This window comes from Vulpes vulpes, chromosome 9, assembly GCF_048418805.1.
Source record: "Vulpes vulpes isolate BD-2025 chromosome 9, VulVul3, whole genome shotgun sequence".
Taxonomy (NCBI): domain Eukaryota; kingdom Metazoa; phylum Chordata; class Mammalia; order Carnivora; family Canidae; genus Vulpes; species Vulpes vulpes.
In genome coordinates this window covers 37684167-37705177 of record NC_132788.1, presented here as the reverse complement: position 1 = coordinate 37705177, position 21011 = coordinate 37684167, and the positions used below count along the sequence as shown (strand labels likewise).

Below are 21011 nucleotides of genomic sequence, written 5' to 3'. Positions count from 1 at the left end.
ACTCAGAATAACTGGAATTCTGGTACCTCATTCCCCTGTGTCTTCCCTTCTGCACACATTCTTTTTTCATTTTAGGATAGGAATTTTCGCATACTAATTTTTTCACTTTAGGACAGTCACCTTCGCATACTAATTTTCCTGAGCTAACTATTACTTTATGTTGGATATTAACCACTGAAGACTGATTTCTAGTGCTGTTTGTATTTCTGGAGCTGGGTGGACAGGCGGGAGTAACAAGAGCGGGAGCAGCAGCAAGAGTGAGAGTGGTAGCACTGACTCCTGCTAGAAGCACCTGTGCTGTGTGTTGGTGTGTTTGTGTGTTTGCTGCGCCTGGGGCTGTGCTCAGCCCTCTGCACGGAGTCACCTCATTTCCTGCTCTGGGGGACCCTGCAGTGCTCACGTGGTTGACTGCCCAAGCTCATGCCAGAGCAACTGGTGGAACCCTGACTCCCATTCAGGCACTCTGACTGGTCTTGGGGCACTGCAATCTCTTAAACTTAATTTTCAGGTTGTGTCAGGAAACTCTGGCTTTAGAAATGATTGTGCGCATCTTCCACTGTATTTTCCTGCTCCTTCTTTTACAATGTTTGGCACTGAGTTGCTCGTCACAAACACACTGATGCTCAAGAAAGATCCCATTGAGTTTGCAGAGCAGGCTGTCACAGGGACAAACGTGAAAGGTGGTGGATGTTAAGTAGCATCGATAAGGTATCAACTGGATTGCATGTAGTAAAGTGGTTCTGTAGCCAAATAAGATTTGTTGAGTGAGAACACATGAGTGTCCAGCAAGTTTTAGGGCTTGACAACACACTCGATGGCAGCAAGCTTCTTTTGCATGGTGCAACAGGAAAAAATGAGGAAAGCATGTCATGGAACCAGACTTAGAATTTAGTGGCTCCAGGATTATGACATAGTTTCAGTAATAGAGGTAAACGGCAATCCGAAATAATAGCCAAGTAAATAGAATCCCTAATCTTTGGCTTCTTTGGATATTTACTCAACGTGGCCTCTGAAATAGCTGAGAGCTTTCTGGAAGAAAGAGATGGAAGAGAAGGGAGCACCTGCGTTCTCAAGGCTAGGACCTCCCTTTTGTAAATGCACTGATTTTTGGAGAGGGTGTGTGCGTGTTTAATATGTGGGTGTGTTTGTTTAAGGAAGACCTGGAGCTACAAAAGACAAAATGTTTTGTAACCCAGAAGCGTAATTGTAAATGGAATTATTACATCTGAAAATGAAGTTAAAGTAAACCAATTTGTAAGCAGATCATGTATGTGGGGCTCGCCTGGCTGGATCAGCTTCTGTCCCGGACGAAGTTCAGACGCTCTGTGTCGATGCAGTCAGCAGCCCCTCAGACAGAACTGCCTGTTTGACCAGAGACAGATATTAACCCAGCCTAGGAGGCAATCGGGTTTTTTCAGTTCAAAGGAAGAAAGGAATTTCACTTTTTGGCTGATACTCTGATTTTCCCAGGAACTGATTGTAGATAGTGGGAATCCACCTTTAGAAGAAGGTGTGGGTAACCACAGCCTTGTAGCAGAGAAGAACTTCAAAGCAGAGAAGGTGAGCAATACAGTCGCCCTAGGCTTGGGAGAGACAGATCTGGAATGAGAGTTCTGATCTCGTAAACTTCACTTCAGACTTTCCAAACTGCCAGGCCAGCCTTTGACCTGTAATTCTTCATCAGGCTGCACTGCATTTGGCACATATAATTATTTCAGCACACACACAGAATAGCCATTTGCTCTTATGATGGATTTTTAGAACTGGAAGTGGTGTTGGGAGTACACAGACATGCCTTTTCACTCATCCCTAGATCTGGACAGAGAATCTGCCTGTTGGCGTATCCCCCTTATTAATAACATTTGCTAACAGAGGAGAGGTTGGCAGAGCCAGCTGACTGGGTAAATCAAAGGCTCTATCTTAGTACTTCAGGCCCTCTTCCTCATTGTTTTTTAAATTGTGGAAAAGTTACTTATGGTATAAAATTTACTATCTTAACCATTTTTAAATATGTGTTTCAGTCACAATGTTGTGTATTCATGATTCTGTGTAATCATCACCACTGTCCATTTCCAGAACTTTCCCCTCATCCCAGTGGTCTCTTCTCCCAGCTTTTCTCACAGCTACTAATAATTAGGGAGAAAAATGGATCCATTTTAGCCGCATCTTTTGCTTCATTCTTTTAGCAGATAAACAGTTATCTCCTAAAAAGCAGATAGCAAAAAGTGGAAAAAAAGTAAAGCAAGGAGTGATTCTTTTGCTGGATAATTAGCTTGTGATTGTGAGTTTGATGATCATATCCTAAATATGTAATCATAGAGCAATGTTTTAGAATTGAACTTGTGAAATAAATAAGTAAATAAACAACCTCATCCTTCAACTCACTGAACTGGGAAGTAGGCTTTCCTTTGGATCTGATTGTTATTACTACCAGTTATGGAGCATTTTCTGTCTTAAATGCACCATCTTTTAAAATTCTTACAGCAATCTCGCAAAGTAGATGGCACTGTGCCAATTTTATGATCTTCAAACATTGTATTACACTCTAGCATTTTACCTTTACTCAGATTGCTCTTAGCAGACGTGAGGTATAGGTGAAGTGACTGGTAAGGTCTCTTAACCAGTTTGTTAACTCAGGTAATCACTCACTAAACCATCAGGATTTTAGTACCTTGTTTAGGGGCATCTAAAGTTGTGTTTAGAAAAGGAAGAATTTCTCTTTCCTTTCTATTCTCCCTTGTCAACCCTTCAAAGGAAAACTTTTGTATAGTGAGAAAAGGAGAATTACACTGAAATTTAAGTTATAAAATGCTATGCCGAAACAAATACTGTTCCATTCAGCTTAAAATCCTAACCTGCACATTGCCCCTGAAGCTGTTTATGGAACCACATGGTAGTGACTCTGCTGGGTTTTGTAGAGCAGGCTGTGTGTCCCGGTAGGGAATGCCCAGGACATTTCCTCTGGGAGCCTAAAGCTTTTCTTGTCCTCCAGCCTGACCCCTAAATAAGTACTACCTGTAGGTCCTAACTATAAACTGACTAGTATAATTTAGACCAAGTACCAGTGTCTGGAATGTAAGATTATGATTGACCTTTAGCCTTGATTTTAAAAGAACCAATGAGTTATTTTTCCCCTGTCATCTTGGGTTCTGGACCTGGCCATTCCAGTGGATATCAGGCTTATGTCCACCGGGCTCCCAAATATACCACACCCAGGCCTCATCTCTGTGCTGGACAGCTTTGTACACACGTCTAGTCCACAAACTCTCAGTGCACCTTTGAAACCCACAAACATAAGGGCGTTTTCCCCCTTGATTCTACAAGGAAGGAACCCAAAGACTATGGAGACAATCCCACCCCACCTCTTAGCAGACCTCCCAGCCACACCTGGCCAGGATTGCAAGGCAGTGGAATACTTGTTCCTCTTCTTTGGCCAGGAAAGCTCTCCTTTCCTCCCCAGTGAACTGGGGGAGAGGAAATCTGACATAAAGCTTGCGGTATATCACTCAGACTTTATGAATCTGAGGAAAGATAGTCATTTAAGTGGAAAAAAAAAAAAAGACCATCTAGTTCAAGCTCTGGTTCTAGAAAGTTGATCCTTAAACAAAAATATCGGTGTCCCCCAGGTGTTACTCAATCCCTTTTAATAACTTGTTAGCTGATCTTTTTATCAACTGGGAATCTTCTTGAAAAAAAAAGTAGAACCTACTCTGGCTTACCAAAGCAGAATTTTTGGGAACAATGTGGAGGTGGGCATAGAATTGAAGGGGAAGTCACAGCAGAGTTCAGAAAGCACAGCTTCCTGTGTCTTGGGAGAAGGAATGGATGTTGTCTTTGGGATGCTGGTGCCATGATGAGCCACTCACTTGATCACTCCCTTCTTTGTACCAATTTTGTATCTTATGTACACCTTTGTTCTACATAAACAATTATGTATTTATATGGTTTTCTCCTCAAATAATCAACTTGTCAAGAGCAGAAAACATGTCCCACTCATGTCTATGTGCCTCGTATCTCTAGCACATAGTGCTTGGCACACGGGTACTCAAAACAATTAAATTTTTTTGTCAATGTTGGAACACTTTCTGTCTTGAAGGAAGGAGGGTATAGGCATGGTTCTGCTCATTGCCGTGGTGTGTGGAGCTTGGCAGCCAGGTGTGGGCATCCTTTCGGAGCCTCTCAGAGGGGGGATCTTGCCAAGTCTACGGAGAGTCGACTTCAGCAACATCCAGCACCCCCTCCACTCTGAATCACCCTAAGATCCCATTTGCACAGAATTCATGATGTTGCTGTGGACCACTGGCTCCTGTAGTGACTTCCCAGTCTCTTTGCTAGAGAAGGAGCCCCAGGTGGCCTCTCTGCATTCCTAGCAACTCAGATTTGATGACAGTTCTCAAGCTCAGACCAGTCAGAACTGCTACAGGAAAGAAGCCTCTGAGATGTGTTCTGAGCTGTCCTCACAAGAGACAATAATCAATAAACACAAAGCACCATTTCCCAGGGGATTTCTAGTAAGCAAAATATACTCTGCTTCCTTTTCTAAAATAAAAACCCTGCCACCAACCCCTGGAGCACACCTCCCATCTGGGAGACCTCTCAATCAGGGCCAATCACAGCATGGCCCTCCTCCCACAGCTTATGGCTTGTGGCAGCTTCCCTTCTAGCCTCCTCCTCCGCCCCAGGTTCTCAGACTCCCTTCATGCCAAATCCACTTGATCCTTTTACGTGCTTTTCCAGCCAGCTGTGTCCTCTCTCTTGAGGCTTGGTAATCATAACTTTGAACAGTGTCCCAAACAAACCCTCCTTTTTTTCCCTAAGATTGTTTCCTGAGATTGTTTCCTATTTCACTTGAGAAACAAGTATTTTTCAGTTTAGGTAAATAGAAAACTAATTACATCTTTCTTGCCCCATACTTTTCAAACGATGGTTGCCAGCGGAGAGAAACCAGATCTCATTTTCCACTTTAATCAGTTTCCACATGTCCATCTGGGCTGTGGTTCTCACACTTCATCAGGGTCGCTGACTGCCGAGCCCACTCCCAGTTCCTGATATTAGGCCTGGGGTCCAGACCTAAAATTTGTATTTCTAGCAGGTTCCCGAGTGATACCCATGGTGTTCATCAGAGAACTATGCTCTTAGAACCAGGAGACCATATATTTCTATAAAATAGATTCTTAGTAATTTTTATATATGATATATACACATACCGAATCTTCCTAATAAATAATTAAGTGATCTTTTTGCCTTCCTTCAACTGACTTTAAGCACTCTAGCCCACATTGAGTGAGTGAATGAATGAGTGAGTGAGTGAGTGAGTGAGTGAGTGAAAGAAGGAACCCTCACAGAGATTTTACTTATAGTTCCTTCAGTCACCCTTCTTTGCTTTCACTAAACTTTGGTCACAAACTCAACCAGTTTTATTTGATTGGCCACCCTTGCTTGGTGTTCAGCAATATATGAAATAGACCCAAAGAGGAGGTGTAACTATTCTACTTCTCTTCCAAGGCTCAAAATAACAATGATGTTTTTAAGTGCCCCAATAATCTCCTGTATTCTTGAGGTGCTTCGTAAAGGGGGCCAGAACAAGAGTCCGTCTTTGCCAGGTTGTCTTAGAGCCATGAGCAAACTGCCAGCCAGGCACCCAGTCATGTTTTCAGACAGTTGTATTAGTTGCACATCCAGATGGGCACTCAAGGAGTTAAAGAGATCCTGCCAAGAATATGTTGATATTTAAATGATGGTCTGGTTAGATGATATATTACATATTACAGACTAACAGGGCGTGAATGTGCAGCTTTGTACACGTATAGCTGACATTCTGTTCATGGTGAAAGCATAGAAATATGCAAAGTCGGGAGCCCCTTCAACATGTAAGGGCTTTTGTTTGCAAGGGGTTACCACAGATACTTGGAGGCCAACCAGAAAACATCCTGAAGTGTGGAACTCCTAGGTGTTTTTTCTGCTGGTATCATGCCTACAACTGCAGCAGCAGCCAAGCGTGGCTGAGCACCGTGCCCTGAGAGGAAGAGCCATTTTCCTGGTACCAGCCTCTTCGACAGAGCTCGCGCCCTGTGCTCTACCTCCCTGGATAGTTAAGTAGTTGGGAGGGTTGGTGAAATGTGCTCGGTAGCACCAAAACCAACCTGCCCAAGAAACAGTGGCCATTTGGGCCCTGCCCCAAGGCCGTACGGGGCCAGTTAATAAGTGGAGGACCATCCAGCCCTGGGGGACATCATGAGGCCAGCAGACTCCCTTCTCCCCCACCCCAGTATCTCCACACAGGTGGGCTTTGTCATATCCAGGATGCTGATGTTTAAATAGGAACCTTTTTAGAATGTGTTGTTTTACAGAATCCTAGGGCCTGAGGCAGTATAATAAATCACAGTGCTCTGTGAGCATGGGCTCTGGCACCAGACTCCCAGGGTTCAACAAAAGTAAGAGTTGCGTGACCTCTCTCCGCTCTCTTTTCTTATTTGTAAGATAGGTTCCTCACAGGTGTGTTTTAGCACAATCCCTGGCGCACAGTGAATGCTCAGCAGATAACTGCCACCGTCACTTGGTTGTTGGTTTTCTGATAAAACCTTTTCTAGACCAGCTGTGTGGGGGTCAACTCCTCATGCCTCGTGTCTTTATCCATGCTTTATTTCCAGCCCTGTGCCAGTAAGTACTAGAAGGAAGAGCACATCGTGTGATTTGGAAACCCTTATTGCTTCAAAAGTCAGTCTTGGAATCCTTGTGATATCATAATTTATTTCAGTCAGGCTCAGAATAATTGCCCCGGTACCTCAAGGTTATGAAACACACTCATTTGAGCAGAGCAGTCGAGACAAAAGTGTTCTGGCTTGTACCAATTTTTATTAGCCCATTTGCCTCTCAGGTAAAATGAGGAGAAAAATAAATTAAATCATCATTCTTCAACTGCTCATTATACAGTCTCTCTTCGTCTAGGACAGGTAGGTGAAACTCAACTACCTCTTTTCCTTGTTATGAACTGATATATGCAAGTGTCTGTCCTAATGCAGCTCTTTCTTACAGTGCTGTCAACACTTTTGTTAGCTGTGAAATTTCAGTCCTTTTGGCAAAGTCAGGTGACTTCCACAGTGAAATATGTTTGTAAATTCCACCCACTTCTGGACTTAGCAGCCCCAATCTAACTCCCAGAGGCTTCCAAGAAACTGCAGACCTAATCATCACCCTTGAAGATCAAGACTTGAAGACAAAGGGGACATCTTTGTCAGCTTCTTAAAAAAAAAAAAAAATCAAAGAGTTCCTGGAATTTTTTTGACCATACATGCATATAAAAGCTAATTTTAAGTTTTCTGACTTGGGGAACTGCCTGAAAACACTGCATTTTTCTTTTAATTCTCTGTGTAGAAGTCCGTTCATGTTGCCACTTGCAGAACAGTTAAATCTAATTAAAGCAAGGATACCCTGACAATATGCCAAGAGAAGTCTTGCCTCAGGAGCTACTCTTTATCCCTTTGGGTCTTGGTTTCCTCTCTTGGAGACCTTCCTCTTTAGCAGTCATATCAAGCCATTTGCTACTGACCAGATTCGATTGAAAAATGCCATGAGTGTAAATATTTTTAAAAGCTTTCTCTGTGGCCGCGATGGACATTCTCTGAGATGTGACCATGGCTGATGATGGGAAACTGGAGAAGGATGTGTGCTAGTTAGGTCCGTGTCCCGAGAAGGACAGAGCAAGGTCATCTTTATATTGGCAGCTTTTCGAGTGAAAATGAACCACTTCAAAGGGATGGGAAGCCATGCTTAACTGAATAGGTTGGCTCTGCATAAATGGGTTTTAACTTCTGACAGCTCCAGGCATTTAATTATAAATGACCAGTCATTTAATTATAGAATGTTTCACATACTAAAAGGAAGAAAAGAGTATAAAGGTTAACACATTTGAGCAAAAGCCATGTTTAAATGTTTTCCCCACAGCTGTTCCCTGCGTTAAGAAACTTGGTGGGTAGAAAATGCATGAACCCTGATTTATTAATCAGATTGCTTCCACTTAAGCAATAACCTGTATCTGAAGATCTAGTGGGAAATGTGCTACCTTAGCAATCATCGAAGGCTCAACATTTCTATCCTTAGAGATACAGCTGGATCAGAGGAAAGGCCTTCTTTCGCCCATAGAGATTATTTTACCATACAAAGAAAATTGTGTTTTGAACTTTCGTTTGGTAAATAAAGACAAAGCAATGACATTCTCTTCCGGCAGCAGCTTGTTATTTCTCAGTTAGTTCCTAAATGGAGATGTTAGAATTTGACCTCGAATGAGGATGAAAATATTTTGGTCCTCGGTTGAAAATATTACAATATTCTTATTGTTCTTAACTACTCTAGGTCTAGTTAGTGGTTTAAGAGTGTGTGTTTAGAGCTGCTGTTTTTATGTCTTTCACACAAACCAGTTCTTGGGCAGTTTCCCACCCAGTCGCTCCCACTGATGGGAATGAGCAAGTCCATTGGTCCTGTCTAGGCCCACCCCTGAGCTCTGTTCTCACTGCTGACTGAAGCCTGGTGGCCTGCAGGTGGAGCACCCCCTGGCACCTAAATGTAACAGGCTATTGGTTTTCCTCCCATGCTCTGGCTCAATTACCTTCCCTTCCTGGTCACTCTAGTGCCCAATCTTAGAGTCTCCACAACACATGTGCCCTCAGAGCCTCCTCCAGGCTTCCTCCAGCCCTAAAGGAGTATACATCCTGCCTTTTCCCACCTTGGTGCCTTCCTGCGTGGTCCTCTCCATACAGAGGGCCCTAATTTGAATATGACTCTTCTCTATCCCTCAGATTTCTACTCAGATCCCAGCCCTCCACAAAGCCTTCTGAATCTCCATCAGAATTCATCTCCCACTCTCTCCTCCCACCAACTGCACTTTGTATACTGTTAACACCCACAGTTGACTTTTTCCCAAACGTTTTATATTGAACATTTTCAGACATTCAGAGAAGTTGAATGCACAGCACAACACTCATATACTTGCCATTCAGATTCTACAATGAACATTTTGTTGTTTTTGTCACACATCCAGCCATCCATTCCTCCATCAGTCCTTCAATCCACCATGTATATATATTACATATATAATATATGTAATTTTTCAAAGCATGTGTCAAACAGCAGTAAATGTGTATTTGTTTACTTTTCTTTTTTAGATAAAATTTATATACAGTGAAAGGCACAAAGCTTTAATGTACCATTTAATGAATCCTGACGCGAGCATGCACATTACTAATGGATCACTATCCAGATAGAGAACATTTACCATCACATCAGGAAGTTGGTTTCTTCTCAGTTGGTTGTCATCTCCACTCCCCAAAGTAGCCACTATTTTTTTTACCACAGATTAGTTGGGCCTGCTTTTGGACTTCGTATAAATGAAATCAAACCGGATGTACTCCTTTGTGTGTAAGGCTTTTTGAGATTCATCCATGTTGTTGCATGTGTCATTGAGTTGTTCTTTTTTATTGCTGAATAGTATTCCATTTCTGAATATACCATATGTTTATCCATATCCTGTTGGTGGAAACTTGTGTTGTTCCTAGTTTAGGGTTGTAAAGTCCTTTTTTGTTGACATGCCTTCATTTCCCTTGGGTAAATACCTAGATGGAAATTGCTGGGTCATAGGGTATGTGTGTGCTTAGTTTTATAAGAAACTCCTAGGTCTTTTTCCAAAGTGCTTGTACCATTTCAGCCTTCCATCACTGATGTGTGACAGTGCAGGCTGGCCCACAGCCTTGCCCTACATTTGGTCTTTGTAATTTTAGCCATTCTAGTGGGTGTGTTGTGGTGCCTCATTGTGGCTTCAGTTTTCTTTTCCCAGATGACAATGATGTTGTATCTTTTCAGTACCTGTTTGTTTATTTGTTTTTTTTCTTTTGTGAAAGGTCTGCCCAAATCTTTTGTCCATTTTGAATTTGTTTAAATTCTTTTTATGATAAGTTGAAGGAGTATTTTATGTATATATTGGATGCCAATGTCATGTGAGATATATATTGAGCATTTTCTCCCATTCTTTCATTAACTATTCATTTTGTTAATTATTTCTTTTAAAGAGAAGTTTCTTATTTTGATGAAACCTAATATTGCAATTTTTTTCTTTCATGGTTATTACTTTCTTATCCTAAGAAACCTTTGCGTACCTCAAAGTTGCAAACGCATTTTCTTCAATGGTCTTCATAATTTTAGCTTTTACAGGTAGTCATATTGTGACTTAGCCTGTTCATCTTTGACTGTTCATGAGCTGGCCTGGTCATTACACACACCAAATACTCAAGATATATTATATTGAATTGCATTAAAGATTGAGATGGTAATATAGGACTCTGGCCATCCTTTAATGTCTCTGTGTTGGAATGAGTTTTATGAGATCCACCCCCAAATTAAATGCCAGTGTATAGAGCCCTGTCCAACCCTTGAGTTAGCATTATCTGCCAAGAATATAGGTCATGGCAACAAGGTTGATTGCTTAAATATTTGTCCTTTACTTCCTTGGAGTAAAAAGAGTAGAGAGAGATTTAGCTTTTTACTGAATTGTTAATATGTTTTAGATATGATGCCTCATTGTTTTCTACTACATCTTCTCATTTTATCTTGATAGCCACCTTGAATGCTAGATGAGGAAATCTGAGTACCAGAGATTATAAGTGACTTTTTCATTACCCAATTAGAAAGTCACAAAGCTAGGAGTTCTCCAAAATAGGAAAATCTGGAGGAAAGCCAGTAACTTAGCTCTGTTATAAGATTTCTGCAAAACAATAACACTTGATTGATTTTAAAGTGTATGGAACTTGATAAGCAACTAAACATTTTAAGTTCTGAACCAACACACTCAACCAAAAGTTCGGTCTTCTAACATCACTTTATAGTAATATCTGCAATATAAAAACCCTTGGGAAATGAATTTGGTCCTAAATCTCTGTACTAACTGCTGACTAGATAGTAAAAATATATTAAAATCATAAATAGCCTCAGGGCCCACCCACTACCCAAGAATTCTTTTCACGGGTGACTTTTTATAATGTTTACATAGGCAGTTATGTAATGAGCCCTTATTTCAAAAAGCCAGAATGTTCCCCTAATGTATAATGCCTTTGTCCCTCTTTATTGTCTCCAGGTGGATATGCTGGCTCATCTTTTCTTTGTTCGCAGGTATGCTTCAGAAGTGTCCTTCTATGGATGACTTTGTAAGTGCCCTTGTTTCCGACTTGGATCCAGATTTCGAAACTTTCCTCATGGATTCTGAATGATAGAAGCACCTTGGATCTTTTAAATCAAGATCGTGTAGATATGAACTTGGTTGTAAATGCTACAGCTGTGAACACTCATTTCTGATTTCAGTATTCTAATTTCTGAAAAACCTTATACCGATGGAACTTGGAATAAATAATTTGTTTTAATTATGCTGGCTTTTAGCCTGTTTGGCAGAGTTTTGAACATATGGAAATCTACTCAGTGAGCTAATAAAAACTAGAACCTAGCGTTAAATTCAAGGTATGGGCACTCCCTTAATCCAGCCAGTCTCCTGTTGAACTTTTCCCCCCATATTGATCTCTAATTGATTAAATTAGAGACTTAATTAAAAGCAAACGTGTTTTAGTTTGAAACAGTCTTCAGAAGAGTTACACATATTCTTTTGAATGATTACCATTTGAAAATGCACTTAGAGCAAGTATGATTTCCAAAGTACTCATAGTTGACTGCACTGGGTTAGTCTTAGTGCTGAGGCTACACAGATGGACTCGGATTTGAACTCGTCCTTTCCTGGCTTGACTATGAATGTACAAAGATAAGTGCAATTAACAAATGGTGTGTCAAGATCCAGCAGAAATGAGGAAAGGGAGATTCAGACCATGTCTGACTTCATCCTGAACCCATCTGCTTTACATTCTTGTGTATCGTATCACTGTGTGTTAATAATAGAAAAGGAATTCTTCAGTGGGGTTTTCCCACCATCAAAGTCAAGAATTTAATTATAGACTTTAGCTTAAAATGGCATCTGCTAGCAGCCTCTTCTGCTTCTCACTAAATGACCAAAGATGGTGCCAAAAGACAAGATTTGAAATCCCCACAACTGGGACCCACATCCAGCCTATTCACAGGATCTGAAAGAATTTCTACAAGCTCAGAAGCAGACGAAGAAATGTCAGTGACCCATGCATGCTGGATCCCCTTAGATAGGAGAGCTTTTGTTCTGTCCCCTCCCCTTGCTCACACTGAAAAACCCAAAGTGGGTACCAGCCAGAAAGCAGAGCTGCTGACATACCACCAGGGCAGTACTTTTACCTTAGCCACAGTCCTGCCATTTATCCTTCTTTCAGCTGCTCCACATTTGGATTTCTCAGTCTATGAACACTTGGAAACAGTATCTCACAGAGAATACTTGGGTAAGAAGTATGGCAAGCCTGGCAGCAGAGCCTCCTCTATACTGAGAAGGTAGAGAGTGGAAGAATGGACAAGTCTTAGAGGGTTGATGGCCACAGGAAGAGCCCTGAAACAAGTACACAGGGAGGAATGTAGCTGTGTGTATGCTCCACCCCATTTATTCACAGTCTCTGAGCCAAGGTGAGGAAAGATCTTACCTACAAAGTTGCACTACACAAACGCCAACTCTGTTCCAGGAATGGGCTTGAAGAAGCTGACATCGACCTGCCAGTCAATTAAAAGTAAATCTTAAAAGGTTCTTTGGCCAGTTAGCAGGTCCACCAGCAATGAGAAACCTCTGGGTTTTTACCAGTCGCTTTTCAGTTGAAGGTGAAGGAGAAGAAGCTGTGTGGAGCCTGTAAGCAAACATCTCCTGGAAAAGGAAAGGGAAAGATCACCTGGAAGATCATAACTTGAAAAACTGTTTGTTCAAGGAAGTAAAGCACATTGTGGAAAACCTCTCTGGTATTCCTGGTGATATTTGAGAAAACACAGTATTAATGAAACCATAGAAGAAACGGTGAGCAGAAATAAGGTAATAGAATAAGCTAAAAAAGAAGATGGGGGCAGCCCAGGTGGCTCAGCGGTTTAGCGCCGCCTTCAGCCCAGGGCCTGATCCTGGAGACCTGGAATTGAGTCCCACGTCGGGCTCCCTACATGGAGCCTGCTTCTCCCTCTGCCTGTGTCTCTACCTCTCTCTCTCTCTCTCTCTCTCTCTCTCATATGAATAAATAAATAAAATCTTTAAAAAAAAAGAGAGAGAGAAGATGAGCGGAAGAAGAAAGAAAAATACAGAGAAACAGAAACACTAGTGCAATGATTTTAAAACCTTATTGTAGCAAAGCAGAAAAGAGCAAAGTTGTAGAGGTCAAACTTGAGAAACATCTGAGAATGCAAGTCAAAGGGATGTGTTGAGAGCTAATGGCCAAGAAGCAGAAGAGTCACCTCCTTCGGATGATAGGATTCCTGAGGATGAAGCCAGAACGGTTGGAACAAAGGTGACAACAAAAAGTAAATTCTTATGTCCTCCTGTATTCCCATTGCTAAAACCAACATCTAGCACATTGGAGGTGCCTTGGCGAATGAATACATGCTATTCAGTGAATTTAAGGAAACTTTTTTGAGATGGAAAGAAAAAATGAGTGTGCAATTTAAAAGGAAACATGTGATGGTCACCCAATAACGTCAATGTACTTAATGCCACTGAACTGTACACTTAAAAGTGGTTAAAATGGTAAATTGTATGTAATGTATATTTTACAACAATTTTTTAAAAGAAAAAAGGAATCCTGTATTCCAGACCAAGACAAATAAAACACTGAAAAGAGACCCTTGCCTAGACACAATCTGCTTTTTCTTTTGAGAATTTAATTATAAATATATTAAAATTACAAGCCAGTGTATCTCAAATTGGGCTTTGCAGAGCACTCCCTAATAACTGTTATGTAGTATTCTATGAACTCAAAAGGGTCCTGTTGTCAAATAACGTTTGGGAAATGCTGAGTGTTGAAGGTTAGCAAGCCTACAATCACAGAACATCTCTCGCATTGCATATGGGCACCAATATTTCCCAAACATTTGGTTGTAGATACCCCTTTTTTGGAGTATCTATGGATGACCTTTTTCACAAAAGTGGGAAGTAACTGTTAAATACATTCAGCTGGAAATAATAGGCTTACACATAAAGGAATAAAAATTACAGTGATCCCAGAATGCAATTGTTCATCTCCATTAAATGCCAAGGGACAAGGAAAAAAGAACTTTTGAGAGGTAAAGGCTGAGATGCAAAATGGCATTCTCAGATATACAAGGGCTCAGGAAACACCCCAGCTTCGTACCTTTCTTTAAAAATTGCTAAAAGAAAAAGTAATTTAGACCAAGCATCAAAGGAAAGGAAATCTCTATGGAGCTTCTAAGAATGCAGAGGGGTCATTGCCTCTTTTCACAATAACAGCTGGATAAATCATAATAGCAAGTTATTTTATTCTGAATGCTTTTCCTTATGATGGGAATAAGCCCATAATTGCACAGCAATTCCTCTGGGAAAAATTCTCTCCTGTAGTTACGATACACTACCAGGTTCCAAAAATCTAATTTAAAGTGCTTATGAATATATGAACACTAAAAAAATTAGTGTAGCAAAAGAACTGTAGGATAATGACTAAAATGTTAATGTAGTTATCTTTAGCGTTGGGATATTGGCCTTTTTCTCCATTCTTCTTCTATTCCCAAACTTTTTAAATAGGTAATGTGTTAATTTTAATTATTTAAAATTTACAAAAAGTTTAATATTCATGACAGAGCCAAATTTAAAGCATTCTTCCAACTCCAAAGAATGCTCAGCTGATGTAAACAAGTTCAGAAAACATCTCTGGGACAGTTCAGGGAACAATTTGTATAGTCAAAAATTGTATTAATACTCAATGTTTAGTCTGACCTGGTAAAGGTGATTGAGATAAAATATTAACAATAGTGCTTGATGTATATGTGGCATTTTTCAGTTTACAAAGAACTGTGTCATGTACTAGATACAGTGTTGCATGGTCACATGACCCACACAGGCCATAGGGCCTTATGTCATACACTGTGTTTCTGCTTGAGGAGTCCAATGCCCATGGGCAGATAGACAGGGAAATAGAGTATGATACAATGTTAAAACATCAGACCTGGAAAGATGAGGACTTGCATTAGAGCAGGTTGGGGTTGGGTGGTGAAGAGAGACAGAGACATCCTGGAATGTTCATTGACAGAACTTGGTATTAAATTGTGTGGTGGTGGAGGGGGAAGAATTAGGTAAATATGCCACCTATGTGCTCATGTAAATCATGACTCAAATCTGATTTTAGAAAAAAAAAATTGTGGGCAAATAAGAACTAGGCACTAGTGGTGGTGAGCCATTAGTGACTGTTCTCTAGGTTGATATATTACTTAATCTTCATCTTTTGAGTACGATCATCCAGCAATTGTGAGCCATCCTCTGGGTACATTTCTGTGTCTTTTCCACACACACACAGAAGATCATGAAGAATTGTGTCAGATGCCTTTCTGAAAATCCAGATACATCAGCATAGTACTCCCTTGGTCTGTGGTTAATTGCACTTCTGCACATACTGTGTTCCTGTTTTTAAATATTTTATCCTTACAAGCATTCTTTGGGTTGGGTGAAGTGATCCCGATAGAGTGACACTTGAAAAAGGCCATATAAAAGCCAACTCTTGAGCGCATGGAGTAGTGTGGATGGTGTAAAATGTTGATGGTGAGTCTTCATTCCCACAAGAGCACTGGTTAGGGAATGCTTCCAGAGGGATGGGTCCTAAGCAAAATCTTGTAATAGATGGTAGGTATGGATTGGAAAAGCAGCTCAAAGGAGAGCTCATGTGGTATCAATGTGGTTAATTCACCTTAGCAAAGCACGGGGCTCTAATTTGCCCATAGTCACAATCAGAATTCAGCTGTTTTGTATTATGAAATAACGAAGGACTTGGGAATATAAAAAGTATCTAATACATAAAAGACCCAGAAAACATAAATATATTTACTATTTAAACAAAATGCATTTGACCTAGGAAGGTCCCCAAGTAGCACACAGAACATTTTAGACATGTTTTCTTCCATGATGCAAACACTGAGCATCAAGATGCCATGTGGGATGTCAAGTAGCATGCCATTTTTAGAACTTTCATCTTAAATTCCAGGTGTTTTTCAAGCTGTCTGCATTACCTGTTTATCTTGAAGACACATCAAAGTCAGCCTCCAGAATCAAACTCATCTTCTGTCCCAAATATTTGTCCTGAGTCACTGTTTTGGTTAGTGACATTCCATTTTTTCCAGCTGCTGAGTAGAAACCCTACCAAAAGCGTTAGTCACTCTTCTCTGAGCCCTCATTCTTGAAGTTCATACTTCCTTCCCTGTCGCACTTGACTGATTCCTTATATATCTGGCTCAGTAAGGCCTGAAGCATTCTGACTCAGCTGCCTTTGGCCAATCTCAAGTGCCAGATATGTATCAGAATATCAGTAAAAGCCTCCGATGTGGTCGAGCGTAAAGTAATAAGCGTCCAAGGACATGAAAAGGAGGAGCAAGTACAGGCAATATTGTGCAGGTGGGCTTGAACCATACAAGTAATGGAAGCTTGTAACCTGATCCTTCTGGAAACTTCTTTAAAATCCATTGGATATAGTTACCATTTACAATGATGAGATTTATGGAAATTTCTGGTTGCTCCTATTGCTGCTTTAAGAAGAATCCACAAAAGGACCAGTGAGGAAATGTGGAATTGTTTTTTTGGAATTTACGATAAAAGTAAACACCAAGGAAATCAGGACCAAATCAGCCTCAGCAAAAAGTCTCAAGCACAGCTGTGATGTTTGCTTTAGAATATGTGTAGAAACCTCTTTTGACCCATTGTTCTCGTTAATTTTTACTCCGGCGTCCTGTACATGGCTAGTTGCAAAAAAGGCATTACTCACTGGGCAGGAGTGCTCTGTGGCTGAGCCAGGTCTTTGTTTAATTCTGAAATACAAGTTGTATACTAGTCTGCAGATATTTAGCAGGAAGAAGGAAGCCTCAAGAAAGCAAATGTCATGGACATTTGGGGAAATTGCTTTTATGGCTTTTTATGTTGACTCAACATTGAATGCAAAGTTATTTTTATTCTTTCTTACCAATCTTTTTGGAGGAGCCATGAGCAAAGAGCTTGGTGCAGCAAGTGAGGGCCCCTGGGTGAGCTGGGAGCACGTAGAAAACACCTGCCCTTAGAAAGGGGCAAACTCTGTCAAAACTTCCTGCCTGTGTTTTGAGGTCAAGCTGCTCTGAAGACCTCCATTTTTAACTCAAATATTTTATGGTTGATTTAGTAAAAATACATTAAATTTAGAACCAAATTGTGTTTATATTTTTTCAGTTAATACTTCTCACATTCAGTTTTTAGTAATTGCTTATGCCTAGCTACTAGAAAAAAAGGGAGCGAAGAAGGCCTTGTTGTCCTACTTACTCTTGCCTAGAAAAGTGGTGACAAAACAGCATGTCGGGGACCTGCTCACTGACACAACCGTATACAGGCCACAACTGAACCAGGATTGTTTTCCTGCAAAGCCATCCTAAGTTACACAGAGTTTAATAGGAATGAAGCATAGAAGTAAGCACTTAGGCTCAATCCACATGTCAGCACCCTCACTGTTTCCATGCCTCTCATAAGGCCAGTAAACTCTCCTCTTCACCAGGACAATGGCATCTTCTGAAGTACACGCACTAACATCGAAGATGCTGACACACATACATCAGAAGAGGTGAGACTTGCATTATCAATTTGTCACAGTCAGAAAAAGCATGTAGACTGAGGGCAAAGATCATAAATGCACACAAAGAGATGATGAAAGATAAGCAGTGTAAACAGCTCTGTAGCGCAATATGTTTTTAATAGTCTGCAGATTGCTTACGGAATAAGCCAGTTCCATACGACAGACAGCTCTTTATTGGCAAGTTTATAGCTTACCGTGTTTCTCAAAGTCCCTTTACTTTTTAGTTTGGAAAGTTAAAGAATAGTAATAATAATAAAGAGCCAGAACACATGCCATAGTAGAACACTTGTGTTCTCCCAAAATTCATATGTAAAATGCAATACCATATCTTAGACCCCCAGCCTCCAGAACCATGAGAAATAAATTTTATTTGTTGATGAGTCACGTGGTCTGTGATATTTTCATATAGGATCCTGCACGACTGAGATGACAGATGGCAATCTGATTGTCCACAGTGCTTCCAGAGCAATGAAATTGGAAACTTCGGATTGCATGGAGCACATCTTCAGGATGTTGGGGGGAATGCTCACCACAGCTGGCCAGCAATTCTTTGGTTTGATCATTAAACATCACATTACAATATTTAGCAAGCCCTATCACTCCTGAGAGGTCAAAGGCCAGGGGAATTTATTCATGACAATATTAACTGAACTCCTTAAGTGAGAGCAACATTAACGTCCTGTGGGGGCTGATGGACACAACTGTACAGTCCCTCGGGTACATACAGTAGCTGAGCTCCTGAGAATCACTTTGAAGCAACACATAAAAACACGATAGGAAGTGTGACGTGTGTAGTATGTATGTTTGTCTTGTTCATGCCCAACCATGTGTGGATTCTCAGTACAGCTGGTAGCTGTTCAGACTGGATCATTTACTACTTGTTAAGCACTGGGCTGGGTGCTATAAATACAAAGATGAATACAATCTGAATCCTGCCCTCAAGTTGCTAACACCGTAGTCAAGAGGTGCTGAAGAACCAAGGCACTTCCAGCGTGTCATTGCAGGTCAGACGAGGATATGAAGAGCAAGTAGGTCTTCCGGGAGCTCCTGCAGGAAGTGATGGGTGAGAACTAGAGAGTGAAACGAACACTCGGCAAGGCATGCAGACGGTCAGCCTGTGTCCACCATCAGGTAGGCCAGGCCACTCACGTGAAGCAAATGAACGAAGGATCTTAGAACAAAGAAGGGTTGCTGCCCAAAAGAACCAGAGAAACTCAGAACCAGACAGATTATTTTATATTCATGAGATAAAAGTTGCTGATTTTCAGGGGGCTTCAAGTACGTTCATAGTTTACAAACTTTGAAGGCCGCTTGGGTTTCACATGGTCATGATTAAGTAGCTTTAGGTTATGACAAGTGTAAGTTGGAAGATGCTTCATCCCTGTCCCCACACCACCAGGGGCTGATCACCTTCCTTCGAGAACTTCCTGAGAGGCCTTTTGGGCCTCCAAAGAGGACTTTGCAGTCTGCCTTATGTCCCTGAGTCAACCTGTGTTCTCCCAGGGGACTTTCAAATCACCATGCCTACTTGATCTTCATTCTCACATTCCCTACATTTCCTGCCACACCTGACCCTGTTGACAGACCCATGTGACCCATCTTCTGTTCCTTTGGGTCAGTGTTCCCGGCTGTGGCACACGCTTCCTGGTTCCTCTCACCATCCAGTGAGGATGCACACTGTGCCCTGGGGTTCAGAGAAGGGAGCAGAACCCACACCACGCATCTCACACAAGAAAAGATTCATTCAGGGCACTGGCTGTGTCTTAGTTCTGGCTGCTATAACAAAATGCCACAGACTGGGGGCCTGAGACAGAAATGTGTTTCCCACAGTTCTGGAGGCTGGAAGTTGGAGCTCAGGGTGCCAGGTGGGCGTGGTTCTGGTGAGGGCTCTCTTCCCGGTCTCCTGCCTCTTCTTTTGTGGGCACTAATGGGGTTCCACTGTCATGGCCTGATTACCTCCCAAGGGCCCTGCCACCAAATAGCATCACATGTGATTTGGGGGGGGGGGGGGTCATAGTCCAGAAGTCCATCTCCTCAGTGGTACCTCATTCGCACACAGAACTCAAGCAGTAGTTTCTAGATACCGAGGCTGTATCCAGGAGAAAGCCTTTCCTCTTCCTTTAAGACATCACTATCCACACGTGTAGCTTTAATGCCCCACTTCTGTTTCAAGCAGTATCTCTTCCCAGTCACTGAATTGCTGAACCCAGAACTCACATTGTTTCCCTCACCCCAAATGGGTCCTTCCCTGAAGAGTCTCCCTCTGCTGGGTCCTCCAGTTCTGTCTTCCCACTTCGCCAGGCCTCCCTCTGACTCAGCCCGTTTGCTGCCACCTGAACTGGCTCCATCACTGCTCAATCCTGGTCATCTCAGTGGCCGTTAGAGGACCCTTCTAAGGCATGCTGCTCGCCACGTCGTGTTGCTACCAAAAAACCTTTACACCAAGTCCCTATTGAACATTTGAAAAACATGCCAAACTGTTTAGGGTGAAGCTGACAGCTGCCCACATTCTGGGCCCTGTGGACCTTCCATCTCACCTTGCGAGTGCCTTCTTTATGCAGCTGCTTCTGCCTGGAATGTCCTTGCTTCTGTTCTATGTGCTCAAATCCTGCACTCACATTTGGTTTCAACTCAGATGCCACTTGCCTGAGACCATAAGCAGGCTTCTCTCTCCTTTGATCTTGACTTAGGGCATATAATTAAATCTTTTTTGAGAGCTCTTGTACTTTCTACTTGATAATGTATGCATTTGTGAACATGTCTATCATCTCTGCTACTAGACTGTTAATTCCTCAAAAGTGAAAGGCTACATCTTAGTCATTTGTGGGTAGGTCCCTTTCAGTGTCTTACACAATATAGGAGCTCAGTATTTAGTTAATGGATAATTCATATTTTATGGAGTTCTGTGCAATCTATATATTACTGTGCTTTTTCTTCTATACCTTGAAAAGAAAGAGCCCAAAGAGAGACAAGAGTCAAGAAAACTGAAGGGGGAATGAGGTCTGAGTGGTTTCTATGTCCCCAGTACCCAGCAGTGGGTGACACACAGCCATTGAAAGTTGTTGAACTGAACAAAATGGGAAGAGAGGGTGGATCACGTTGGCAAAGGGAGGGAAGGGTTTCCAAGGTTGAAAGAGTGATAGTGTCCAGCGTGTGAAGGGTCAGGGGCATGCTGGGCCATAGCTGCTATTAAATTTGGGAATCAAGTGGAGAAAGAAACCAGATGAAAAGAAATTGAGGAATAACATGAAGAAATGGAATCAATGAGTGTAGATTATTCTA

At 41.6% G+C, this 21011-nt stretch overlaps 1 protein-coding gene across 1 annotated transcript in view; it reads left to right on the top strand.

The window, feature by feature from the left end:
* MIPEP (mitochondrial intermediate peptidase) overlaps window positions 1-13758 on the top strand; it is a 172964-nt gene extending 159206 nt beyond the window's left edge. The window contains exon 19 of the mRNA XM_025996669.2: window positions 11158-13758. Coding sequence (XP_025852454.2) covers window positions 11158-11255 — 98 coding nt within the window. The 3' untranslated portion in view covers window positions 11256-13758. The remainder of the gene's footprint in view (window positions 1-11157) is intronic.
* The last annotated feature ends 7253 nt before the right edge of the window (window positions 13759-21011 follow it).